Source organism: Patagioenas fasciata, chromosome 1 (genome assembly GCF_037038585.1).
Source record: "Patagioenas fasciata isolate bPatFas1 chromosome 1, bPatFas1.hap1, whole genome shotgun sequence".
In the NCBI taxonomy this organism is placed as follows: domain Eukaryota; kingdom Metazoa; phylum Chordata; class Aves; order Columbiformes; family Columbidae; genus Patagioenas; species Patagioenas fasciata.
In genome coordinates, this window is record NC_092520.1 from 149,945,763 (window position 1) to 149,973,533 (window position 27,771).

Sequence of the window (27,771 nt, forward strand, 5' to 3'; positions counted from 1 at the left end):
TCACTGCCAATAGATCTCTCGTGAAGTCCTTATTTAGATGCAAGCATACTGAAGTCAGTTGAGATAAGAAGAGTTCATAGTGGCACAAATTTCAGTTTCCACCCTTAAAACCTTATATGTGTGACTAATTCTGAAATGGAGCCATTTGAACTGAGTCAGCAGTTCAGTATGTTGAAAGTGCTCAGGCTATATTGGTTTGGGTTGTATTGAGCATTAATTTGCTCTGCAGGTGGAAAGTCAAACCGATTTGTTATGTGAACCTTCAACAGAAGGTGGCCAAGTATGAATCAGGTTTATCTGAGAAAGCAGACTTTGAAATAGCAAATGACAAAGTTTCTGTGAGGTTCAACATGTGTTGGAAGCACAGGAGAGATTAAAATAGCATCAAAAAGCTAGCAGCCTCTGTAGCCAAAGCGCTCAAGGCAAGAGCAAGCTGGTGGTGGTGGGGGAACTGCAGTTCTTTGTTTGCAGTGCAGTCTGGATTTTATTACTTGCAAAGTGAAATCACAAGGGGGAATGTCTGTTTTTGATGGGCAGATATGTTGCAACTCATTTTGAAGAAGCCTGTGTGTGAATTTTTCAGCCTGCTAACAGCTTTGAAGATAGGACTGTAACTCTGAGCCTGTGATTCATCTGTCCAGATCCTGCTTATTGGACAGCCTGTTAGTCTTGTTCCTCTTTCACAATTCCAGGCTATTAAGTATTGATACTGGTGCAGTTGATCGTAAATTTTGAGTTTTAAAACTTGTTACTCAGTACTCTTAATATTATTGCTGGCTACTGAAGCTTATTTCCAATATTTTCCAGGTGCTGTAGCAGCAGGTGATAACACTTGGCTGTCATTTTTGGTAAACAAATAGAAAACTAGGAATAGATAAAGTACTTATCTTCCCTCTCTGCCTCTTTTATAAAAAATTAATTTTGTGGCCCAAAATAAGAAACTTGAAGCTGTAAACACAAACCCACGTGGTGGTAACAAGAAAACAGTCTTAAGAGTTTTCTTGTCTTAATGACACTTCCACCTTTTGATGCCCTAGAAAAAGCTCTCTTAGAATTGGACTCCCAAGAGACTGTTTCACACAGCTGTCCATTGAAAGTACTGAAGTATCTATTTGGACTGTAACCATCATGTAGAAAAATTATTTTATGTTGTAGTGGTAGGATCTTAAAGAGAAAAAAATGCAAAGCTACCTGAAATTGTTCAGAATGAATTGGTGAGGTTCTCATCAATATCTCTAGATCCTAAGCACTCAAACATCAGAATTTTAATTGTAAAGTTTGTCTTGGCACTTGGGTTGTTTTTGAGTCAATTGAAGAAAGTGTGGGAGTGGCAACAGAGGATGGGGAAAGGAACTGATTCCCAGGTGCTTCCAGGCTGCTGCTTATGTAAACTTCATCCTGCTTCCACTCACATCCTGTTGCCTGATAGCTGGACAGAAGGCTCTTATTTTCAAAATGAACGTGTCTTCTCCATTAGGTATCTGTCCAGAGATCTGTCTGGATCCTGTCTCTGCCTGTGAAAAAAGGGTCTTTTGTAACCTTGGTTGTCTCAAGAGTGGGGAAAGATAATTTCTTGACTGACCTTTCTAGCAAGAATAAGTCTGGGTTCTTGTTAAAGTAGTAACTAGTGGATTTGAAACTAAAACCGGATCTGAGTGTCTGTTATCTTTATGGTACTGTCTTTAGCTTAATATGCAATGTCTCAAATCAACCCACCCACTCTTATCCTCACAGAAATGTAGTTATTGCTGCTGAAGCAAGGGATGCAGTAGCAGGACGCTTGTGCGGCTTTCTGACAAGCCACTTTTAATTCCAGCTTCTGTGGCTTCTTGTGTTTGCAGACTTGCTGAACACCTAAGAGCATCTTTTAGATGCAGCAATAGTGGATGACTTTTTGGCTAAGGAAGCTTTTTCAGTGTTAAACATGATTCATCAGTAATAGTTTTGGTATATGATGCACAGAGCATCAGATATGTCACTGTAGGGAGAAAGTATTTGATTTTTTTTTAAACTTTATTTTTGTATGTTACTCTTCACAACTAAAAATAAATTTGAACTGCAGGTAGAGTTCTTCAGTGTGACAAAGCAAGAGGTAAACTGAAAACAGGGAAGTGTGTTATAGGTTGTAATGACCCATTTAAGGTAGATTTGTTGGACCATTGACATCCTCAGACATTATAATATATCTTCAAGAAATTCCTTCAGTGTTCCTGTTCAAACAATTGAAATAAAGTGGCGCCAGACCAAGGACAGACAGTATGTGACTAAAGCACAATGTAATGAGAAACACACTTTTTGGATAAGCTGTGAGAGTTTGAATAGCTGATTCATAGATAGGTTGTGGTGAGCATCCAAGGTCTTTTAGGTCATGTTTGGTCTTCTGTCAGTGCGGGATATTCCCAGTAGTGTTATTCAGAAAAAAAACCTTAGTGTAATACCAAATAGCCTTGCCAATGGCAGTATTAACTGCCATTGTAGCCCCCAAATTCCAAAGAAAAAATCCTGAATATTCATCGAAAAGTTCCTGTAGTACTTTTCCTTAGCTCTCTGCTTTGAATCACCTTGGAGATTACTCTGTTGATTTTCTTTCATCTCAGCTGTTTTACAACACTAAATTTTAGTTGTCAAAGCCCTTTCTTGCAGGTCAATCCAACACTTAAATTTTGTTGTTCAACTTTTGTAACGATAGTTGTTTTATATCCAAGGTGTGTATATTATTACCTTGATCTACTGTATGGCGAAACACTCACTGTTTTTATATATTGTATCTTGTGTTGCTTTATATAATAGGACCTGATTGGTCCCTCCATCTGCATTTCAATTACACTGTTTTCTCTAATATTTTAACTAATTTTAAAATTATTCAGGGTTAAACTGTAAAACCAATTATGCCTCTGGATGCAGAGTATGCTTCATCATGCCAGTATTCATAGTTGTTCATCTTACCACTTGCCTACTGTTAAATGTTTGAGTGTTTTCTGGCTTCTGCCTCATCTATGCTCAGTTTCCTTGCTTTGTGCATGTTTTTAAGTTTGCATATTAGAGGTAGATTTGATATTGTCTGAAATATTTCTGACTATGTGAGTAACTTTTTAGTTCTACATCTTTTAGGGTGTTTGCTAAGAAAGACGTACACAGTGCATTGTAAACATTGATGTCTCTAATGTATATGGTATCATTGTGAAGGACTACAGTAAGCATGCAGGTGTGATGCAAGAACCTGATTTCATAAGTCAACCTGTCAGGTATTACTGCTTCCCGTTACGAGAAGCCTGAGCTGAAGATGAGCATACTGGTAGATCACAGGTAGGTCATCATGCATGTAGTGAGGCTTAAAAAAATAAAGAAGTGCTCCGCCAATGTTTTTTAGGACTTTAACGTTTGTGAAATGCTAATACCAATACTAGTATTTATGCACAGTATTCCTGTGACCCTATCTAGAATGCAAATTTTGGTCACCCCATAAAACTCAGTGTTTCTGGAACTCTTCAGTCTTTCCCTACATGAGATCCCTTTTTTATTTTGTCTATCTTGCAAGAACATGCAGAACACCTGGCAATAATTTGAGACTTTAAGATGAATCCCTGAAGGATCACTGAATGAGACATCTATCTCTGAATGAGAGATATCTGGCGTGAAGTTCTCTAGTGATTATTGTAAGGATTTTCCGTTGGCTGCCAGCACTTGGCCTACACTTCTTAAGTCGTCCTGTCATAACTGGTAGTAATCCACTTTTTTACATTAAATGAAGTAATTTTGTTGGATGTGTTTGCAGAAGCAGTGGCAAAGCTGAGAAGAATAACAACTCTAGTATACTCAGACTGCATATGTGATATACGTACTGATGTTTCATGTAAACTTGAAGCTAATGTGTACTGTAGGCTGACATGAGTTCATTTTACAAATGGAGGAGTGCAGGGGCAGCCTTGCAGGGACTGCTTAAATACTTGTGTAGGTAATTTAAGTTTATTGCCTCTAGACTTTTTGCTGGGATTTTTGCAAGGGAAGAAGTCGGAGGTGCAGGAACATTACTAGTTCTTGTGTACCTCCTACTTTGATTGTTATTAGTAAATATTTGGAGTCATCTTGACACTTATGTATGGTTTTCAACCAGCATATTGATGCAACTTCTCAGTGTACTGAAAAGTGGATGTAGCCAACTCTTCCCCTTCACCAGTAGCTTTGCGAAGCATGGAGGATGAAGAACCGTAGTATGTTTTTGATACTCTAGATTGATTTGCCTTTATCAGAGTTGGTTAAGGGTTCACCCTAATGTTCTAGATGTGTATCTACTCATAAAAGGACTCATAGGGTCATACAGAAATAGGTGAAACAAAAAGAGATGCAGTTGCTCTTAATAAATCTGTAAGGTAACCAGAATGGATTGTGGAGGGTTTTTTTTCCTGTTCTGTTGTCACCCCTCAATGGAGAATTGGATTTTAATAGTAAAATTTAACTGAGATGATCGGATGTACCTTCCCCTTCACTGACAAAGCAATCAATTCAGTGCAAAATGATAATTGATGTGAGCTTCAAAACTTTTAATGAGGCATCTGAGCCAAGTGACAAGATGGTCCAGCTGGTTAATAGCTATCAAGAATTCAGTTCAGCTAACACTTCAATTCTCTAATAAGCCATATGTAATAAACATAAGCCTTATTGTGAACTGGTATCAGATAGCAAACGTATCTATTTATCTTCCATGGATCAAATAACAATTTTAAAGTGAAAATAAATAGATGAGCTTTCTGTTCTAATATTGGTGATTTTTGTATAGCCCAGCGTTTTGATTACTGTCTTTTATGTTCAGCCTCTCAGGATGAATAAATTGAATAAAACATTTAGCCATCTTTTTTTTTCCAGACTTCTGTGTAAAGAAACACAAATGTTGCCTAGAGCAACCCTAGAATAGAAATGACTGAAGCCTAAACAGTTGCCTGCCATTCTTAGACCAGATTCCTGAGGACCTGAGAGATTACAGAAGAGGTCATGTCTGAGCCACAGGTTTAATATCTGCTGTTTAAAATTTTTCTCTTCCTGATTGTGTGGAAAGCAAAAGAAAATATATAATTGATTTGATAAAATATTAGTGTAGTTTTTAATGTACTCTTGAAGCTGCTATGTAGTTTTCATGGCTGTATTCTGAGAGTGCAAGTTTCCAAAAGGAAATTATGGGATTAGGTAATGTACTGATTAGTCTTAGTCACTGTTTCCTGTGGAAGTAGAATTTGGTTCAGTTCTTCAGTTTGACCTTCCTTGCTTTGCCTTTGTTGGTGTTGATGTGAGAGAGTAGGGAGAGGAGTAATATAGACTTCTATTCATGTGTATATTCACACTCAACACAGCTCTGGAAAACAAGCTAGTAATCCAGTAGAGATTCACACATGGTACTGTTTTGCTGATGTTTGATTTTCCTGGGAAAAGTGAGGTGCTTTGTTGCCAGGTGTGTCATATGCTTCTTAAATTTTAAGTTAAAACTGAAAAAATTATGCTGTCTGAATTCTGGCCTGTCAGCCAGACTATTCTAGCCCTTTTGGGGTTGTACAGGTTCTCTTCTCTGTTGTTGTCTTTGCAAGAGGGAAGTGAGGTATATAGCTGGTTGCCCTGGGCTCTAGGCAGCATATTGGCATCTGTCTGTGGTCAGCATTAGGCATGAACCTTCCATTTAGTATTGTGTGTGGTATTGAAGTGCACAAGTGTAGTTATCTTTGGCATTGCCAAAAACAAAAATTCCCACAATGCTACTGTAACAAAAGATAAACTTTGTTATTGGGAGTCATACTTTAAGATTTCTTGTGACCTTACATAAGGAGGAAACATTGTGATCCACTGTTGTCCTGCAGAGAAAGTGTTTTTCTGCTGCTGTATTCCTGATACACATTTTATTTGCATACTCCTGACACTTCCAAACCCACTTCTGCCATTTATTTGATGTGAGGAAGGCAGAATGGCTTTGTCTGACCAAGTTAGTGGGCTCATATCTGCAGTGTTCCTAGCTTTTTAAAAAAAGTATCTTTGTTTTCACATGGTCTAGTTACTCCTTTCTGCCTGCTTCCTGTAGAGCAGTCACAATGCCAGCAGTAGACTTGTTCTGAATGTTCTAATGAATTATGGGATCCTTGAAACTTGAGGATATAGCCAACATCTTTTTTTCTAGCCGAAGACCTGGAATGACTGTATAATTGTGACTAGTTACCAGTCAGTTGTGTTTAGTGTTACTAGAACTTGGTGCCAGCAAGCACAAACTTCAGTTCTGATGCTTGCTTTTTCTCTTATCAGGAGACTCTCACTGCATATGTTAAGCTTATGACATTGCTGCCACCAGGTGTCTTAGATGCTGCTACTACTGCTGCTGGCACAGGTGCTACTGCACATGTAAAAGTGGGAAGTGACCATGTCAGAGGAATATAAATTATTGCTGGTATTCTCTGCACTTCCCCTGTGGTGGTGAATCATAGAATCATGAAAACTGACAGACAATCACAGGATAAAATCAGGAGCAGTGCTGGTATCTTTCAGTCATGTACATAGGCTCTAGTTGCAGATGCTCTTCCTTCAACCTTAAGACAAAGTTCTGTTTATTTTTTCCTGCAGTTTACTCAAGTATCGATTCTTTCAAGATATGTATGATTGACTTCTTAAGACTAAGTCCTGACTGATAAAGGCTTCTGTCTGTTCCCCTTCTGTTTGATCACAGACATTTTCATTCCCCTCCTCTTCTTCCTCTTACCATTAGTTTACCCAAGTATCATCTCCATCAAGATATGTGTAATTTGTTTCTTTAATTCTAACCTTCCAGCAGCAGCAATAAACTTGCATACGTTTGCTGTATCACTTACAACGGTAAGAGAAAGGACAAGAAGCAATTTTATTCTTTATGTGTTTTTAACAAACGAACTGCATCTTCTAATTAATTTTCTGCTGTGGTACTGCTGTTGTGCATTGAAATGCTAGAAATGAAAATACAGAAGAGCATGTACAGGTACATGCTTTTTACCAGGAAACTCTACAACTAATGTGAGTAATCCCTCAACCTTTCACTTAGGTTGACTACTTGTGTACTTTACTGAAACTTAAAGCATATTAAATACCTTGTGTAAGAGGAAGCCTATAAATAATATTTATTCTTAATCAGGAACTTTAAAAGATATAATAGGTAAGTGTTTTAAGCCTACTCTTTTCCATTGTGTTAGCTATATCTATTATATTTCAGTGTTATCTTTCTCAAGGTTATTTGCTTACTTCATGAAGGCTGTCTGTAGCTTATATAAAACTGATTCTCCTTGTGGAGACTTGCCAAGGAGCAATGTGAAATTCAGTAAGTGTTAACTTAGCATTGCATTTCATTCCACTACCCATCCTCAGGAACTTTGTCTTCCCTCCTCTATCTAAGATGAGGAGGAAAGGGACTGAAAGGTTTTGGGCCCCTCAGTACAAGAAAGACTTTGAGGTGCTGGAGAGAGTTCAGAGGAGGGTGACGAGGCTGATGAAGGGTCTGATGAGAGGCAGCTGAGGGGACTGGGGCTGTTTAACCTGGAGAAAAGGAGGCTGAGGGGAGACCCTGTTGCTCTCTACAGCTACCTGAAAGGAGGTTGTAGCATGGAGGGTGTTGGTCTCTCCTCCCAAACAGCGAGTGATAGGACGAGAGGAAATGGCCTCAGGTTGCGCTGGGGGGAGTTTAGGTTGGATGTTAGGAAAAATGTCTTCACTGAAAGGATTGTGAAGCATTGGAACAGGCTGCTCAGGGAAGTGGTGGAGTCACCATCCCTGAAGGTGTTTAAAAGGTGTTTAGACAAGGTTCTCAGGGGAATGCTTTAGAGGTGGACTTGTCAGTGTTATGCTAGTGGTTGGACTGATGGTCTTAAAAGTTTGTTTCCAGCCTAATCACTTCTGTGATTGGAAGTACCAGTTATCAGCATCTGGAATGCAGGAATACTGAGATCCTCAGATCCATGTACTATTTCTTTGATATCAATATGATTACTTGTTTTTCTTCCATTGCAAGTCATTGTTTTGGGAGTTTGCAGTCTAATGCATAAAAGAGTGTGTGTTTTATTCTTCTCCCAAGCTGTGTGATTTTTTGGGTACTGCAGCTTTATTGAAAGAAAGCTTTGGAAAAAGAGCTGTTCAGCTCCACTTAATCAGTTTCTTGTGTTCAGTGGTTTGTAGAAAGGTATACTGGTAGAAGGATCAGTGCAGATCCTTGATCAGTTTTCAAGTCTGCTGCTCTGCAGGGATGCATTTTGGACAATCTCTTCCCCTACCTTCATTTTTTCACTCTACCTAGTCTTTAATGCTGGTAAGTCTGAAGTAGTATGTGTTGACACAGAAAAGTAGATACAGTTCTTATGTCCTGAGTCTTCAGTTTCTAGGTACTAATTGTGCAATGCTGAATGATTTTTAAGCTCAGTGGATTCTTTGTTGATATTTTGTTAATCTAGCTCAATGGTCACTGTGCTCATTTCTCCTCTTAACTGCTAGATGTTTTCAGGATGAGAACACTGCAGCCCACAAAGCCCTCATTCCATTAACAGTGCTGAATATCAGAGCGCAGTCTTGCTAGCTTCTCCTCTGGTGACCCCTCATTAACCTTGCCTAAAAGGCTTGCAAAGCCTTTCTCATATGCTGCAGAAATGCACACAGAAGAACATTTGTCTCTTCTGTATGCTACTTCTTCCTCTGAATAATAGGCTGCGAACAGCAGTGTCTTCCCCTCAAATTTTCAGAAATTTGGGAAGCCTGATAAAATGCTGCTTTGTGTAACCTCAGCACAGATAGATAATTTACCTATAGACAATGTATAATTTAACAGAGCTTTGAAGTCTGTTATGGCTGTACGATGTCAGATCACACCACTTGAAGACAGTTCATTACTACTAATTTTTTCTGCTGTGCTTTCTAGCGCATCTTTTGGGATAAAAGCTACACAGTGTTGCTCTAGTGTAGTTTAATTAAAAAAACCCCAACCCACTAGCTATCCCTGCACTACAGCTATGTAGTATTTCTGGATCTAGCAGTGGGATGTGCAGAAACCTAGTCAAATGTGTCCATAATATGTAAAATGTACAGTCTTTCTGTTTCCTCTTTATTATCTTGCTAATAATGTGGAAGAAGGAGCAGCTCTCCAAGCTGTGCTTTTTTTTTTTTTTCTTTATTTTTTTAAAACTTTTAGAAGTTGATCTCTGTCACCTGTGAGTGTACTACCTTGTGGAAGATCGAGACCATGGGAAGATTTCAGGGTCAGGTTTGCTGTGTTGTGCAAAAAGGTTCCATGGAACTTTTGCTATATTAATTGTACTTGATATTAAGAAACAGAAAATCACCTTTGAGGATGTAGAGCATCATTTAGCAGACCTAGTTCCTTCCACATAGAGTATTTCTCTTGTTATCCACTTGCTTGGTATCCTGTAGCATGTGTTTGAGAGTGAAGTACAGTGTGTCCCTTCTACACAACCGTGTCCATTTAGTGCCTGCTGAATTGTCCTAGGATGTAGCTCAGGCCATTTGGTGTCAGTAAACATGGACAGTGGGGCTGAGAAGGCCCTTAGTTAGGCTCTGTCTGGATGACGGGTACACTCGCATGGCCTGAGCAGAGAACAATGCCTTGCTTAGGTGGCTTTCCTGCTGCCTCAGGTGTCTGAGCTGGGCTCTGCAACCCTGTGCAGTAGTGTGATGTGCTTTGCAGATGTGTGATTTCTTGTCATGATACTAGTAGGACAGAACTCAGAAGGAAAGTTAGAAAGGAAAATGTATGCGGAATTACTCAGACCCACCAGCTATGTGTGCAACCCAGTTGAAATTTAAGGTTAATTTAGGTGCTAGAAATGTATTTTCTTCTTTAAGGATGCTGAGTGGATATTAAACCTTGGCTGAAAAAAAAGTCACCAAAGGAACACAGGCATTTTTGCGGATGAGCTTTGTGTTTTTGTGGCTTGGTACAATATCTAATCTTGGCACTGGGGGGTTGTTTTGGGTTGGGTTTTTTGCATTTGTATAAGGCACCTAGGTACAGGGATAGGAAAAGGGAGTAAAAGGTCTGTGTGTAATTCATGCTCCTGTGAATTTAAGTACATTAGTGAAAGAGTAAGCCTATATACCTGGTTTATCATGATGACCAAGATCCCTGTTTTACATTGAATAATGTAAACACCACTGATCACTCTTTCATGACCAAAAGAAATCAGAGAAGTACATGGATAAATGGAAACAGCTAAGAAAAGCTTATTGTATCATTCTGAGCTGAACAATTGCTTCACTTGCTGCCTGTCTCTGTTCAGGCCCCTGGCACTGTAGAACCATGGGTCACGTGCTGGGAAGCCTTGCTGTTTGTCCTGGCTTGTCAAAACAATTTAATGTAGGTGGAAAGGCATGAATGAAATGAACGGAGTGGGCTTGATGCATCTGTTTCAGTTTGTTGGAAGGGCAGCCCAGTGATTGGGATGTGACACTCAAGTCCTCCAGGGAAGCTATCAGTTCAGGAAGAACAATGCTGGCCATTTTATGGGATAGTTAAATCCATTTTAGGAAGCAAGCTCTCCTGCACTTTGACAGCTTTGTGTATTTTTAAATATTTGGGCTATATCTGCTCAGCACGTGCTAACCCAAGATACAACAATGTGATTTGCTAACTTTTAGACATAGAGCATTGTCTAAGGTTGTTTCATTATGGTAAAAAAAAGAGACTGGGGAAGGAGGGAGGGGAGACTGTTTTTTAAATTTTGCTGGTAGGAATTCCAAAATACATTGGTCTTTGAAGGATAGGATATCCACACATATATTATTAGCGGTTCTTAAAGTAGTGGTTTCTTTATAAAATTTTTCAAGTTTCCGTGGCTTATGCAAAGGCAGCTTATGTGTCTTTGTATTTTGTTTAGTTTCTGGCTGTTTGATGTAAAAATAAAATAAAAATAAAATAAAATATTGCATTTGTTTAACCAATTTTATACTTTGTGATACTGAAACATTAAGTTGTGAAACCTCTGTTTTGCTTCCAGATGAAAACAGCAAATACATGCTGAAATGATCCGCCTATACTAGGATCCTACTATATACCTATTTAGACTATGAGCTACAGGAAAAAGTCTTCAGAAGATCGTCTTATTTGGTTCACCCTCAAGATAACTTCATTAAATGGAGTGCTTATTTTGGTTGATATGCCACAAATGTTTTTGCGACCTCTTTTGAGGTGGAGATGGAGCTGAGGGTCTTGCATTCCTGCGGAGTCCAGCTCAATGACCGCAGTGGGTTCCAAGTATTGCCCCATGTAGCTGCCTTGTTGAAAAGACACATCTGGGCCTTGGAGTCTCTTGGAGTATACATTTACAACACAGGATTGTGAAAGCTATCCCCTTCCCAAATTCTTGAAAAATGCTCTTTTAAATTCTCACTAAGTGATGATGGCTTCTTTCTCTCTGCTACAGCTCTGCTGTGTGTGGATTGTGTGTGGATTTCATGTGATACCAAGATGTTCTCATTCCCTTGCCCTTCCCCAAGTATTCATACATAATGTGGCTGGTAGCACTATTTCTCAGTCTCTCAAATTACATATGGCGCTCTCTTTTCTTCTTATCTTAATGTTTTAGTATCTGCAGCTGCTTAAATTGCATCTTTGTAAAAGAAAGAACATGAAGTCACATTTGTCCATACTAACAGTTCAAAGGATGCCAAAATGTAGTAGTTGAGATGAGCTTTATTCTAGTACATCTCTGTGCAGTCTGTGTTATCTCACTATCTCAAATGTTTTAAGGTTCTGGTGTATGGAGTACTTGAGTTTTGAAAGTGTACTTATAATTTTTAAATTGCATGTTGGCCTATAGGCTATTTGCGAGTTGCATTAGATTGTAGTTTGTATGAGTATAGCCAGTCATTATGTATACAGATTCATTTTGTTGGTGTAATTGTACATGAGATCTCAGTGTTCTCCTGAACATGAAGGTTGTTTGAAGTATATTCACCCTTTTCTGTTTCCTAGAGTTAGTGTTCCTTTAAGGAAAGAAATATAAATAACTGTTATGGATGAGTGTATGGGTTGTGTATCCAAGGAAATGGGGGCGGTTAAAGGTAGTATGCATTGCTAGTCATATGAAACAAGTGGCCTCTCTGTCTTTTTCTTATGACTCTGTTTAATGTTCACTTTTGCTGCTGCAATATACTGCTGAAGGGTGTGATGTTTCCTTGGTTTCAAAAACATAGCTGTCTTCCCTGGCTGAAATTTGTTGGCTAGTGTTTGTGCCCAAACTTGTTGCAGATCATTAGGGCACTGTGACTTTCAAAGCAGTGTTGAATTACTTAGTATATTGTCACTGTCTTGGTGGGATTTTTTTTTAATGCCAGCACTGAAGTGCTGAGTGTCTGTTTTAAATGTCACAGATATGTTTGCAGGAACATGATGCTACCATTGATGTGACCAGAAAGAGAAATGAGTCAAAATATGCATGCCTGTTCATTGATAAGAGTGATTACCACTTCTAAGTTTCTATTTGGGGCTAGTAGTACAGTGGTAGGGAAGTCTTACCACTGAGTAAGACCCTTAGGGGAGATTAGGTTTACATAGACTAAGATGAGAATTTAATGTCAAGTGCAGTCTAAAGCTGGTTAGTAGTGTTCATGGTAGATAACTTGTTAGAATGCCCAAAATAAAGGAAATTTTGCCCAGATATATATCTAAAATCCAGGTTTTGGACAAAACCAAATGCAGGTGTTCATATTACATAGCTAAATTTAGGTGACATGCAAGTAATTGTTGCAGCCTTGTTTTTATAATTACCATATATAATAATTGTATTTACAGCTATACAGTAACTTTAAAATGTGAATTATATGCGTCAAGTGCAGAGACTGAAAAGACTCTGCTTTATTTTACTGTACGAATTATTTTTATTGCAATTTTGTATTGCTTGAAGTACTGGGTGTTTCTTGGAAGCATGTGTGGATGGTCTTGTTGGCTGATGTACCTATTGCAGCTCACTGCTTTCCTCTGTCAGCTATTAGTAACAGTCAAGATTAACTGGTTTTAAACAAAACTTGTGCTGCCTTGTTCATTGTAACAAAAAGAAAGCTATTAGATGGGTAAGATAGCTCAAATGAAGTGTTGATTCCGTATTAAAAAAAAAAAATCCAACACCTAAACAGATGTGAATACTGAAATGTTTGCAAAGTATTTCTGCAAACACGTTATATTGAAATTTGTGCAAGTATGCTTATGCAGGAGTGAGAAGAGGTGGTAGCGCTAATTTCTGCAGAGGGAAAGAGTTGCAGGATTGAATGCTTTTGATGTCTATAGACTAAATTTGCGAGACTTAAGAATTTAGCATCTTCCTAAGCAACTGTAAATGTATGTATGTGGTTGACATTCATAGACACTGATGAGCTACTGAGCCCTGAGGTAATTTAAAACCTGTTTTCAAACTTTCACCTTGAAGACTTTTAGACTTCTGAAAACTGGAGCTTCATCTGGAAATGAAGTTTTTCCATGCCCAGAGATAGTGTGTGAACCTCTTAAAAAAAGTTAACGGTCGAAGTGAATATAGGATGGTTTAGATATTAGCATGCTGTTTGGTATTGAGAAAACACATTACCTGTAAACAAAGGAGGAAGAATTACTGCCTGGAGGTTAAGAGGAGGTTGTGAGCAGTGAAAGTAAACCCTGCCTGTTTTTACTACCTCCTTTTAATTGAGCAGGGAATATGGAAGGGAGTGACTTAAAATTATTAGTCAGATTTGACAGAGATCACTCTTTATTCCTAAATAACTGCTGAAACAGTGATTCTAAAATTCTGGGCTTTAAACGTATCCTGAATTGTGATGTTTTTATTTTTTTTTTTAATACAAGCTGTATATGTATATTTATCTCAGTTGATCAGTCTGTCTAACATGGCTTCTGCATTGGTAAGTTTACAGCACTGAATGACACAAAGAGACTGTTTTCTCTTGAGATGTGCAGCTTATTCTGATAATAGCTGTTCAGACTCCTGATGATATTCGATAGCCAGTTTTTGGTAGGTAATACAGCAATGTTTTCCAGGAATGCTTTTTCGTGATCTGTCCCTGGCCAAAAGATTGCTTTCTGTCTCTAGTGTGAGTTATGTTTTTGTTTTCCTTGATGCTAGATTACAGGAAACTTGCTCAATCATGAGGTCATGCTTTTAATCAAAGAAAATCTGGCATGTTCCCTTGTTCTTCTGTAGTTGTACATACTTTTACATGTTAGAGAGGTTTGATGGTCTAGTCCCTATGTGGAGGACTAATCCAATCTATTACCAGGAGTCTGGATATTATGCACAGAGGAATAACTAAAGATTATTGTTTTGTACAGCCTGAGAAGCTTTAAATGATCCAATTTTGTCTGCTTTTGAACACTTCAGTATTTGAGGACATTATACCCCTTGCACCTCAAGTCAGGCAATGATTTTAGAGTAGGGAAAGAGAAAACAGGAAGAGGAGATAATCTACAGACTCCCAGTTCTTACCCCTGAGAGCAGTCAAATTGTAAGGAAAAAACAGGATAAAAAAGACTATAATATGTCTTCTAAATAGAGTGTTTAAAGGTAATTGTAAACAAAATGGCATTTAAAACTGCTAATTTACTTGTTCACTGACTGTACCCAACTGTTTTTCAAGTTGCTGCTTCTCTGAATAAGAAATAAAGCAAAGCTTTCTAACGTACCTTTTCTTTTTCGTTAGGATCGGAAGCTGTCTAAGTCAGAGCGACAAAGATTTAAAGAGGAAGCTGGGATGCTTAAAGGGCTTCAGCATCCCAATATTGTCAGATTCTATGATTCCTGGGAGTCTACAGTCAAAGGAAAAAAATGTATTGTTCTTGTGACGGAACTTATGACATCTGGAACATTGAAAACGTAAGTAAATTTAGGCATGTCAAATAATGTAAGAATCATTAGCACAAAATCAGAGCGCTCGAAATAGATGATATTTCAGACTTCCTGTTTAAGAAGAGTCTTATTAGCACTACGGAGTATGGTGGGACATCCTTTAAGTTTGCAAGCTTGTCGGATTTGTCTTTGTAAATGTCCTAGTAGGAATATGCAGAAAACTTTCAGATTTTGAGAGCTCAGGAAGACAAAGCTTATTTTAGCTTCTCAGAATCTTTCATTTTCCTCTCCAGCTACCTTCCAGTTAGCAAGAGTTTGTTTGTAAAGTTCAAAACATGAATTAGTTCACCTTATTGGGAAGGTTTTGAGTGTTACTACAGGACAAATAATATGTAAAAAGTAAAAAAAAAAACAACCCACCACCTGTCTGTTTAGCTGAACCTTTGTAAAGTAGTACCTAACAAAAATCTGAAAGTATGCAGATGCCTGCAATTTCAACCTGTGAAGTAGTAGATGAGTGAAACTAGGTCTATTTTTAAGCCGGAGTTAAAAAGTAGACACCAAGAAATCGAACTGCTGCGGGGGCCCTCTGGTGGTATGTGGAGCCTGTGGGGAGTGGCAGTGAAATCACGCCTTTGCCTTCCACCGGAGAAACTTGCAGAGCTGTGAGCTGGTTTTTGAGCATCCAGTCACCATTAATCTACAAAAATAAAACTGCCAGCATTTGAAATTCAGGGATTGTGGGTTGTTGTCTTAATTCAGTGCCTATTTAAGTCTTGGAGAGGCATTCAAATCTTAAATGTGTCAGCAGGCTGTAGGAGCTGGAAACAATTTGCAATCTAGTTGGTTAAAATAGCCTGTGAACGTCTTACGTTTTTATGATGCTTATTGATAGCCACAAATGGACATACTTAAAGAAGGAAAAAATGTCTCTTTGGGAGTCTGGACTGCATGTACAGGGAAGTGTTTGTCTCTTGAAATAGTGCTGGAGGGCTTTCTTTTTAGCCATGTGTGCAGGGAAGACTTTTCTGAGGTCGATAGTTCAGTTAAAATAATAGATCTGTTGCTTCATGTGCTTTTTTCAGAGCAGTAGCAAAGTAAAGGTTTTATAGCTCTATATAGAAGCCTTCAAAGAAAGTTACCTAATTTTATGCTAGAATATGTAGTGTTAGTTTTAACTTTTTTCTCCCTTTCTTACTCCTTTCTCCCCTATTTGGATTGGCTTGTTATGTGGAGGCATAAGCAAGATGATATAGAAACAACAGGCAATCATAAAGTAGGGTGTTGGTAGGAAGAAATACCTCAGGTTTTCTGGCTGTGGGATTATTTTGTACTGTGAGGTATGAAGGTCTTTTTGTTCAGAGAGAACTAACAGAATTTTTTTTTTTTAAGCAGTGGACTCCTGGATGGCCTTTTTCCCCACCATTGTATAGTTTGTGTTATAATTGTGATTTAGTTTATTCTTGTGCACTTCACTTGAGGTTTGTTAGGTAAACTACATGGGAAATTTCTGATGTGCCGGATTTAATATAATTAAATACTTAACATACCTGTGTCATATTCCTAGATTTACAATGCACACTAGTTTGCTTATAATATTTGGCTGTTGCTTCCATATCTTTTTTCAGTATGCTTACATTACCTGCATTTAATATAATTTTGTGATTTGGGACACAGACATTGTTGTCACTTGATGTAAAAAAGTGAACAGAAGAAAAGCATGGTGATATCTTAAAGAAAATGTTCTTTTTCTTTAGTATCTGTATACATTTAGACACACACACAAATAATATTAAAATCTTGTGGGCTCATTCTTTTCAAATGCTGTCAGGGTAGATTTCTAATTTTGCATGAAGAAAAGTTCCTGAACATTTGCGTACCAGTGGAAAGGCTTTGCAACTCAATTGTTGTAAATATTTAAACTGCTTTGTGATATTGTATGCTATTATGGAATTAAAATATTTGGGAAAAAAAAAAAGGTTGTCTATTTTAAGTCTTAGTTATAGTGTTTATGAAGACAGCAATTTTTAATCTGACCTGGGTCTTGGCCACTACTTTTGTCTGAAACTGTTGTAGTGTGTGTTCCTGATCCACATCAAATGAATGTGTCAGCTGTCCGGTAGGGCACGTAGCTTCATAACAACCTCTGCCAACTTAGGAGGGTTACCTATAGCTCCTCGAGCTGAGATGCTGTAGGTCAGTAGCCTTCCTGCTTGAAAAAACCCCAGCAAACCTTGAGACGAAAAGCCAAACTCTAGTTCCTGTTTCTCTCTATTCATTGAAGCTAACTATTAAGAAAGATTTGTCTTCTCATCTTTGCTTTTAATCTGTGCAATATCAAATAGCTATCTTTTTTTTAAATTGAAAACTACCCCTTAAAATACGCAAGAAAGACAGTGATTAAGCAGGAGCAAGCTCAGGGAGGGGCTGGCATACCTGCTCTGTGAGGAAAAACTGAGGGAACTTGGCTTGGTCATCCTGAAGAAGAGGATCCTTTGGGGCAGACCGAACAGCAGCCTTGCAGGGCATATGAGGGATTCAGTCAGGCTCTTCACAGTGGTGCATAGTAGGAGGATTGGAAACAACAGGCATAAATTGAAATAAGAGGTTCAGACTGATACAAAGAGAAGCTGTTTCAGTGGTGACAGTCATGCAGTGGAATGGGTTCTCTCAGGACATCGTGCAGGCTCCATCCTTGGAGATATTAGAAACTTGGTTGGCTACATCCCAGAGTAACCGTGGCTGACCCTACCTTGAGCAGAAGCTTAGACTAGAAAGCCTCCTGACATCTCTTCAAGCCTGAGTTATCCTATGATAATAGGAATATTGAAAACATACTGGCTAGTAGGCTTGTCTGTATTTTTATATATTTATATATGTTTCCATTTTAAAGTGTTTTCTGCCTTAAGTGACATGTGACTTAGTTCATGACAGTGTTATGGAAAAATGACAGCAGCACTGCAGGATGCTGGGTGAGGGTTGGACACAGGTCCTTTAACAGTGAGAAGCTGGCAGTGGACTAGCATATTTGAAACGAAGAATGTAATTAGGGATTCCAGATGCTGAACTGAAGTGCCCCTACCATGTGATCTTTGGAACAGGCTCAAGAGAGATGAATGAGGATTGTGTCAATAGCAAGAATTCAAGTGGTAGCTGATGTGATCCAGAACCTCCTTCGGTTTGTCTCCTTCCTCGGCTTTTTCCATGCCTGTCTTTACATTCTGTTTTGAGACTGGATTTCCTTCTGGAGCTGATTGCCTCCTGATTGCCTTTACAGACCTGTTATCACAACAGGATTATTGTCAGCAGCTTGATTTTTCCAGATCTTCTTTTGAACTGGAGAAATTAAAGTAAAAGGGATTAATATACTGCATTTTTGTCCTGATTAAATGGATATACAGAAGAGACTGAACACTACCACAGAATAATTGAACATGACTTGGTTTATTTTAAGACTGTGGTTGCTAGACTCCATGCTTGCCACAGAATTTACTACCAGTCTTGCGGTAGTGTGAAGCTGGTCTTTGAGTAACATTGGATAAAGTCCCTGCTCTACACACACACTAGTTCTTTTCTCCAAATGTATTCCAGCCCATACTTTTTCAAAAGGAAGAAAACAACAGCTCTTCACTTAAAATTGTTTTACCCAAATAAGAGTTGTGAGAATACACTGCCAGAAAGCCCTAGAATACTGTCATAGGTTATTCATCTTGTGGCATCTCTAATCTGTTGAAGTTAAGGAGTAGAATAAGGTTGTAGTCTTAGGTCATAAGCATTGGAAAATATTTTTGGTATGAAATTTGACTCTTCTGACATGGGATTTTAAAAAGAGGCAATGCTAGAACAATTAAGGTTGGACCATATTCTACCTGCAGAGGGATACTGACCTTATGTATGAACTCTCCCATGTCAATTATTTGACAGAGCCTTTTTAAAGATTTCCACGTCCCATCCATATCTATCCATACTTTCCAAGTAGTGAGTAGTAACCAGTCATACTGAGGTCATGGAACCCCATCTGGCACCACAGAAGGGATCTCTAGGAATTTCTAATTCGCTTGGCAACTCAACAAGTGAATTAGAAGCAGGTTTAAAGTGTAACCTGGAATCCTTGACCAGAGTGCTTGGACTGATATTGATAAACCTTGGTGTAACGACTTCAGAGCTCTTGCATGGTTTGCAACAACTCTATTTGGTTGTTATTAGCATTTGGGCGTTGGTGCCCCACTTACCCTCTTAATGAATAGATAAAGAATAGTTGTATTACATCAGTTTTTAATTATATTTTTCAGGGAAGTGGTGCCTCAAAAGCAAGCCAACTGCCTAATTATCGTAGAGTGACTTTGTATACAAATGAATTATTAGCTATAGGTCAAGCATTTCACTTTTATCTTCCAGCACTATGGTGTCCTGGCTAGAAGAAAAGGGGTAGAAATTCTGAGTAGGGCAGCTTAAGTTTTGGAAGGGGAAATCATCTTCAGCTCCTCTAAAGTCTTGAAATGCCCATGTAGATTTTTCAATAGAAAGTGAAGTTGAAATTTGTGCATCTCCTTATTGCTTTCTTACTTCAGTGTGGGAAACTACGGCAGGTCCATGGATTCCCTGACAGAGGGTATGGAAACAGAAATTAGCCTTGAAGATATTAAGGCCTATCCACGAGAAAGATGGGAATAAAAGGAGTATCTGGATATATTAAGATGTACTCATGAGAAAGAAGGGAGTAAAAGAGTAAAATTGACATTAGCAGAATTAGTCAATGATATGTTACTATTGCAACCTGTAACCAATAGCAAAAAGACACAGAAACTGGTAAAGACTATATGAAAAAGTGTTTGTGGCAATAAATGGAGACTGCTGCTTGTACGTAAGAAGAACTTTGTCTATGTCGTTTGTCTGTCTCAATTGCGACACTTCAGAGCAGTAACTGATACAGCATAATCTACTACTTGTCAGCAGAATCTGTTTAACCTGCTGTAACTTTTTTCATTAGGTATTTGAAAAGATTTAAAGTGATGAAAATTAAAGTACTGCGAAGCTGGTGCCGTCAGATACTGAAAGGCTTACAATTTCTACACACGCGCACTCCTCCCATTATTCATAGAGACTTAAAATGTGACAACATCTTTATTACTGGCCCCACTGGATCAGTCAAGATTGGAGACCTCGGGCTGGCAACCCTGAAACGAGCTTCTTTTGCCAAAAGTGTGATAGGTAAGCCTCTCCTGTTTTGGAGGCTGGTGAACCAGTCTACCTATTTGGAAACTTGAGTCTTGTAAGAGCTTTCCTTAAAAATATGATTTCAAAGGTACATGGTTCAAAGCCTGAAAAATGCGTGGGCTTTGTTTCTTGGCTCTTGAGGTCATTCTGTGTTCCTGATGAGATTACATATTGAAATTTTGGTTGTGCTTTTTGTATTTGTATGTTAATATCAAGTATTCTGGAATATAGATTCATTGCCCTGCCCAATGATTTAGTGCAACATGGTTGATAAAACCACTCTTGACTACATATAAATCTCAGCTTTAATATGATGCTTTAAGGAATTTACAAATACATTTTGGTGTCCAAACAACGTTTTGATATTTAGTCTAACATTAATTTATACATCCAATTTTTTAGTTGTCACCAGGGTTTAATATTAAATCTCTTTGTGTAATCAGAAACTAAGGTATATCAAAGTTGATATGTGTATTTTATGTCACAGTGAGACTGTGGTATAATGCCTTACTTAGGGAGTCCGTAGAAGGTGGATTTATGTAAGTTAGGAGGATGCATTGGGGAAGTATTGCCTTTATACTTGCTCTGTTTTTATGTATTCAGTAATAGCCCTTTTCAGAAATTGGTTTGATAGAAGTACTGTAGTCCTTCTTGTGAATTCTTTAAAGAATTGGTTTTATCAGCTTTGTTTTTATAGTTGGGTGAATAGGCAGGGAATGAAGTTGCTCTCACTCTCAGCATTTAGAGCTTGCTAAAATGCAGTATTACTCAACAGTCCTATACTAGATTCCTAGATGGGATCAATTCATACCTGTAAATTGTCTTGCAAGCTGTCGCTGAAATATTTCCTGCTTCTTCACCAGGTCAAAGTATCGACAGGAAAGAAAAAGTTACAGTATCAAAAAATATATTTTCTTAAGCATACTTGCCTTACCCTCACATTTATAATTGGAAAATTACTACTTTGTATCTAGCTATCTGTTATCAGTTAGCCTTTGGATAAATGGCTGCAATTACATCCTCTTTTTTTGTTAAGCGTGGTGAAAACAAGCGATGTGGCTATAGAAAGAGTTGTAAGCTGACTTGAATCTGGTGTCTGCAGGAAATAATTCTATGCTTAAATTTACAAAAGCAAACTTGCATCTCTGGCTTAAAGTAAATCTGATCATACAATGGCAATCCCTTTGCTTACAGAGGGGACGCTGTGATGCTTCACTGGGCAATAATTTTCTGCACACTATTTAAATGGGACTTGTTGAATCTCACGCTCTATGCCTGTAACTCAATCTCTCTGTATTTCTGAGTATTTTTGACTGTAGGATGTCCCTCACTAATGCCTGTATCTGCAGTAGGCCTATAAATATACTGCAGGTGGGAAGGTAAGTATATGAAGAAAAGGGCTCTGGTGAGTGGCCTTTGCAGAAAATTACTTTTTATCCTTTTTTTTTTTCACAAAGATTGACATTTGTAACGAGAGTTTTTCACTGCAAGGCCTTTCCTGAACTATTCTACTTCAAAAAGATGGAGAGCACCAGGTCAGAGACTAGCTGTGGGCTCTTACCAATACTACTTCTTTTGCAGCAGAGGGCAGTCGGGTAATTTTTGAAAGAAGGTTTAATGTACCTCGTTTCTTACAGGAGAAAAGGTAAGTGTCTTAACTCCTCTTAGTATTTGGTTTGCAGCCTATGGCTAGTCTGCAGTTTTCCCATCGTCTTATCCTCTCTCCTCCATTTGACTCCAGCCCAATCCAGTCTGTTTGGATACTTAATTATCTAACACGCATAAAACAGGAATTGCATCAGTCCTTTCATGCCGTTTTTATTTCATAAAGGCCTTGCAATGGAAGACTCACAAGTATGTTGATGCAACAGAGTGACTAAGGGTTTCCTCCCTCTTCTTTTTGCCTCCACTTTCTCTTGTCTCACAGGTCTGCCCATCCGCTTCCTCCTGCGGTGAGTAACGCCAGCAGCCTCTGCTCGCTTTGAGACATTTAGAGTCTGAATCGTTCTTTTAATTTAAGGTACCCCAGAGTTCATGGCCCCTGAGATGTATGAGGAGAAATATGATGAATCCGTTGATGTATATGCTTTTGGGATGTGTATGCTAGAGATGGCCACGTCTGAGTATCCTTATTCCGAGTGCCAAAATGCTGCGCAGATCTACCGTCGAGTGACCAGTGTAAGTCCCTCCCCACTACTGAGTCTAAAGCTACTACTACTAGCAGCAAAGGAATCCAGCTGGGTAGCATGGTACGGTGCAAGTGTGTGCGGGGAAAAAGACAAGCTGACAAGAGGTTTTGGGGCGGTGGGTGGAAAGATATATATGAAAGAAAATAAAATTTTGCATGTGTTCATACATAGAAAGTATTGCATAGAGTTTAAAAACAAACAAACAAACTAAACCCATACAACAAAACACATTAGAATAATAACGGATTATTTTCTAAGCCACTGGAGGGATGGTGGAAGTATTTCAGTCTTGGAAGATGAGCTGGTAACTTTGTTTTGTGAAACAGAGATGGATCACAAGCTCAGAGCACTTCAGCTTAGCTGCCTGCCAAGACAGATCATAAATCGTTACCTAAGTTAATAGTTTCCTGAATTCCAAATGGTCCTTAGCTACTGTGGATCAGTTGCTCTTATAATGATGCAGTGGAAATAACTGATAAATAGCAAGAAGCTATTCCACCTGGAAAGTGCTTGTAAATGTGATGGTGGTGGTGGAAGCATTGTGAGTGAAATCAAGTAAGGCTGAGAAGGGTTTACCCATTTGACTACAGGAAGTGAAACATACAGACCTTGAACACAGACAACAGAACTGTAGTGCTAGAAATGTTCAGAATGGCTGTAGCCAGATTTACTTTGTGATCTCTAAAACAGTGTCATGAAGACTATACCAGTGCAGTTAACCAGATTGCAGGCATTCAAAGTTCTGATCTAAGCATTCAGAAGGAATAGTGAGGTGGCTGCTTGGGGAAGTGAAAACTTGCATTGAATTTCTCAGAATGCCTGTGCGGGTGTACAAAGGGAGGAAAAAAACTTACCTCTTTCTGTGAGTGTAGACAAATGAATTCTTGTTAATCTTTTTGTCTATATTATCTTGGAGATGTTGAGGATTTAATAAACAACTTGCTTGGCTTTGGAAAAATAAAATGCTCGGTTATTCCTGATGCTTCACCCTATAAAAGGCAGGTAAAATTACGGTCTTAGATTCTGAAGGAAGGCTTGGTGAAATAAAATACTATTCCTTCTTTGAAGGGGTATATTGAAGAGGCACAGAAGGAGGATGAAAGAAGGGATCAATTGCCATTTTGTTTTTTGAACAAGTGTTAGAGTAAGTTTATATACATGTATATACACAGAGCATCTTTTTTTTTTGTGTGTGTTGGTGGACTTATCTGTGATTTTTCTAAATAGAGAGGCAAAACAAGGGTGAAGTGTAGCCTTTACTCCGCTTAAAGCATAATCTGATCTGCAAGCTATTTGGATCAGTGAAAGAAAACTAAGTATCTTACCAAAACAGTCTTGGTGCGTTTTGCAATGCTTAGATGTGTGTCTTGGCCAGAATCAAAGCAGCATAATTTGGGTGGGCACTTTTTCTCGGAACAGATACCTGATGTAGCTGCCTTGCTTATTCCTTAAAAAGTGCTAGGAACTGGGCCATGGTGAGAGTCAGCTTTTGATTCAGTCTCAAGCTTGGAAGTCCCCCGGTTTTAAAGAGATGTCTTTTTCCTGGTCTGTGAAGTACTTAGCAATTGGAAAGCCTTGTAGGGGCTTGTAGCAGACTAGAGGCTTACCAGGGTTCAGCTTACCGCTTCTTTTTTTTACTTGATGCTTCTTTCTCCTCATTGTTCAACTGTTCAACTTCTAAGTGGATGAGAAACACTGTTAATTTTCCAGTCTGTCCAATACCTCCTTCTACTCTGCTGCTAATGGTTCACAGATTGAATTTAAGTGTTGATTGTTTTTTTTTTTTTTCTGCTGCTTAAGAGCTCCAAAATATACTTCAATATGGAGTCAAGGGAATCTTTTCTTTCAGAAGGAGCAAAGGACAGAAAGGTAAATGAGATGTACATCTTTCTGCCTCTAGGCAGATAATGAAAGGCTTTGGTATATTTGGGTTTGTTTATTTCATTGTAGTTGCAAAGCAGTTTGTTAAAAAATCAAAACAAAACCAACCACAAACAAAAACTTGAATAGCTTTTGAAGAAGGCTTTCAATGAAAAAAAAGATGATCTGGAAATAAAACAGGAAACCTGTCTTTATTGATAATGAAGAATTCTGTGTTTTTTCTGTCCTATGGAAAGCAGAACCTTGTTATGAAAGTGAAATAAATAACCCTTCATATTGTTCTTAGCACTCTGTGAAAGCTCTGTGAACCAATATGAGAAAGAACCGTATTATTTTTCTGCACTTGTCCTTTGATCCCTTTTAAAGAAAAGATTTTCTTCAATTTCAAAGGAGACTTCGGAAGTTTTGACAGTATCTGCAGTTGTAGGTGAGGGGTGAACCAGTGAAGAAATTCAGTGCTTAAAAGAAGAGTGTGTAAACCATCAAAAACAGAGTGGAGTTGGAAAACTTCATGTGCAGATGCATGCAACAGTATTTAACAACACATTTCCTTCTAATGTATGTTGGAGGGTGAATGCAATTTGTGGAAGATGTTTAACATTTTCATTTTAACCCCTTAGTTTGCTACCTCTCTAGGCATGTTTAGAAATATTTTGAAATAACAGCTGTAGTCCTGCTGTGCCTTAAATGAAAGGATTATTTTAACTAAATGCATACACAGAGATCAGAATGAAAGACAATAATAATAGTCTGCTATTGACAGTCACAAAAGTTCTTACCATGTGCGAACTTTAAAACCGCTGAAACCCCAAAGGCAATAAAATTGAAGTGTGCAGGTGGTATGTATTTAAATTAATTGATTTCCCTCACCACCTTTGCAGTAACTATTAGGCTTACGAAAAGGCGGAGTTGCTTTGTTAGCTTAAATCCTTGCTGTCGCTTGGGACAAACTTGTAAAAAGTGCCTTAATGCCCAGGCTGTCCTCTCAGGACTGGACTTGGTACTACCAACATGCATTCTTTTCTCCCATTTTAGCTGTACATTGATATCTTTGGTCTTCAAGTGCACTGCATTTTGACCGTACACCTTTTGTGATAGGATTCGCTTGAGCTGATGCCCAGATGCTGCCGTGTTGGGTGGGGGTGTTTGCCGGGATTGCCCAGAGTGCTAGGTTATGTGTTCTACCTCTTCTGTTCAGAGTCTCCCCTCATGGTTGGAAGCAGTTTTCTGATTAAATACAGTTATGTAAGCAAAGATCTAGATATCAGATGTAAAGGCTGAAGTTCCTCCTAGACTTGAGACATTTTCTGGCAGTTATTGTTGCTTCATATCTTGGATAACAGCACTGCTGTGTGAGTCTGCTGTTCAAAAGATGCTTGCCTGTATGGTCTACATGGGGGTGTCCAACTCATTTTCACCAGGGGGCCCACGTCAGCCTCGCGGTTGCCTTCAAAGGGCCGAATATCATTTTAGGACATAAAATGTAATTTTAGGACACAGAATGACATTTTAAGACATAAAATGACATTCAACCCTTTGAAGGCAACAACGAGGCTGACGTGGGCCCCCCTGGTGAAAATGAGTTGGATACCCATGGTCTACATTGTCTCACTGGGAAGCTCCCGTTTTTCCTTAAAGCAGTGCTGGGGTGAAGTCCCCTCATTTTCCCTGGCCCAAGGAACAGAAGTGCAATTAAACTGGTTTTCTGGCTCACTTTAACTACAAGAATTCATCTTTCAGTAGAAGATTCTGGGTAAATGCCTAGCTTAAAAAAACCCCACAACTGTCTACAATTTGTAGGGCTCAAGGTGTTATGCCGTACTTTCTTTTACAGTTCTGGTAGGGAGGGTAGCAGGAGTTTGACATGGAATTGTCACCACTGTACTTGTACCCTGTAGCATACTCAGTCCTGACCCTTTTGCTAGCAGTTTCTTTAGAATGAAAAATGAGATCTGCATGTCTTGTCACTCAAGCATAAAGAAGCTTAACCTTCCTCTTTGTTTTAATTAAATCATAATGTTGAAATTTTGTCTCAAAAAACTGTTTTCTTCAGTGAAGCTATCCTTTGCTGTCCTTTGGCAATTATTCCAAATAAATTAGTAGTTAGTACTTAAAGAAATAAATAAAGAAAACAACTCCTGGGGTTTTTACCTTATTGGGCAGGGGAGGAAACAAAACATCTTCTGAGGTTTAAGCAGTATGTTTCATCATCTTGGACCGAATGCATACAGTGAGCACTTTACTGCCTATTTCGCATCAAAAAAAGCCATCTAAGCCTGTAATGAACTGAAAATAAGCTGCACTACTAAGTTAGTCTTGCCTGCTACTGTGATGAATTTGTTTGTTTGTTTGTTTCTTCTGCCTCTTTTCTCTGTCCTCTTGTGCAGACACAACTGTCTTCATGATGTACTACTAGATTAGATAATGGGTTATCCTCCCTCCCCCCCCCCCCCTTTTTAATTCTGCACCAAATCAAAGCAATACATGCAGTTTCAATACCGAATGTAATCAAGGTACTTCTGTTACATACTGACTTGCACAAAAAAGAGAGTTTTAATATCTTGGTATAATTCAGAAAGGTTTCCCTGTCTGACTTGGTTCTTTTCTGGAGACTAGTTTTCTTTCTTTGACCTGTTCCATGCGTATTTCAATTAAACAGTTTGTCACGAGATATTTGAAATGGGCTGCGTGTGCATCTAAATGAAAACAGAGATATTTATAGAACAGATATCTTAAGTATGATTTCTTAATTTAGTCTGTTTGAGAAGCAGTGCCATGAAGGCATAACTGCAGTAGCTTCAGCTGCTTTGTCTCATCCTCTGGTGAGACTGATGTAACCTGCACAGTTGCTTCACAAGCTAGTGAGGTTTTTTTCTTGCTCACATTGTAGTCACCATTTACAGATGTAGTGCAGACCTTTTGTAATATATTATTTTTTACGCTGTATTTCCTTTGAGCTTTCTTTTTGTAGCACAGAGGTTATTTTTGTAAGTATGTAGAGGTACTGATTATTCAATCTCTAATACTTGGATGTCTGGCATCTTAAATTTTCTATGTAATTGACTAGTCCCAGGACTAGTAAAAAGACAAAGGTATCATTTGTATCATTCTTGCATATCTACCACTAACATAAAAACCTAAACAGTTCATTGCAAGAAAGGTTAATAAGACCATCCTCAGTTTCAAATGTACCGATCTATCTTGAGTATAAGCAGAAAACTTCCTTTTCTTTCTCACGCCCTCCCTTTATATAAACTTACCTTTTAAGTTCCCCGATGGACTTGTGCTCTGTACTTAATTTTCTTCATGCTTACTTTGACAGAGTGAAGTTTTACGCTTTCATCAGAAGTCCAGTCTCTTCTCTGTAAATAAATGCCTGCCTTCTGAGCTGGCATTCAGGTGAGAAGGAAAAAAAAAGCATTTTGACTTAAAAAAAAGTTCTGTACTAAAATGTTCCACAGAACAGGCACATTTTTCTTCTCTGTTCTACAGAGCTTAAAAAAAAGGCCTGAGGGGACAACATATATAATGAGTAACCTGACCAGGCAGTATCTATCTAGTTTAAAAACCCGTTTTCCCAAACTGGTGGGAACTGAGGCTCACTGGTTGGAGTGAAGGTCATTCTCTTGGCTGGAAACAAGGCAGTTACTAAATAC

General features: G+C 38.5%; 1 protein-coding gene and 1 long non-coding RNA gene across 15 annotated transcripts in view; one reads left to right on the forward strand and one right to left on the reverse strand.

Moving 5' to 3' along the window:
* The window catches only part of WNK1 (WNK lysine deficient protein kinase 1), a 106,236-nt gene that overhangs the window by 20,148 nt on the left and 58,317 nt on the right, over positions 1-27,771 (forward strand). For 12 of the 13 annotated variants that reach the window (XM_071817457.1, XM_071817462.1, XM_071817460.1 and 9 more), the window contains exons 2-4: positions 14,683-14,855; positions 19,819-20,039; positions 22,066-22,223. In XM_071817457.1, the coding sequence (XP_071673558.1) occupies positions 14,683-14,855; positions 19,819-20,039; positions 22,066-22,223 (552 nt within the window). Of the gene's footprint in view, positions 1-14,682; positions 14,856-19,818; positions 20,040-21,972; positions 21,998-22,065; positions 22,224-27,771 lie in introns of those variants that run through there. The other variant, XM_071817500.1, reaches the window with a different exon arrangement.
* Positions 1,246-27,602, reverse strand: LOC139829538 (uncharacterized). Of its 2 annotated transcripts, XR_011742055.1 has the most exons (5): positions 27,376-27,602; positions 23,089-23,223; positions 20,857-22,598; positions 17,265-18,164; positions 1,246-1,514 (listed from the first exon to the last, which is right to left on the reverse strand). It is a non-coding gene; the product is annotated as an uncharacterized lncRNA (long non-coding RNA). The 2 variants fall into 2 exon arrangements; XR_011742051.1 differs by lacking the exon at positions 1,246-1,514 and having other exon boundaries at positions 16,336-18,164.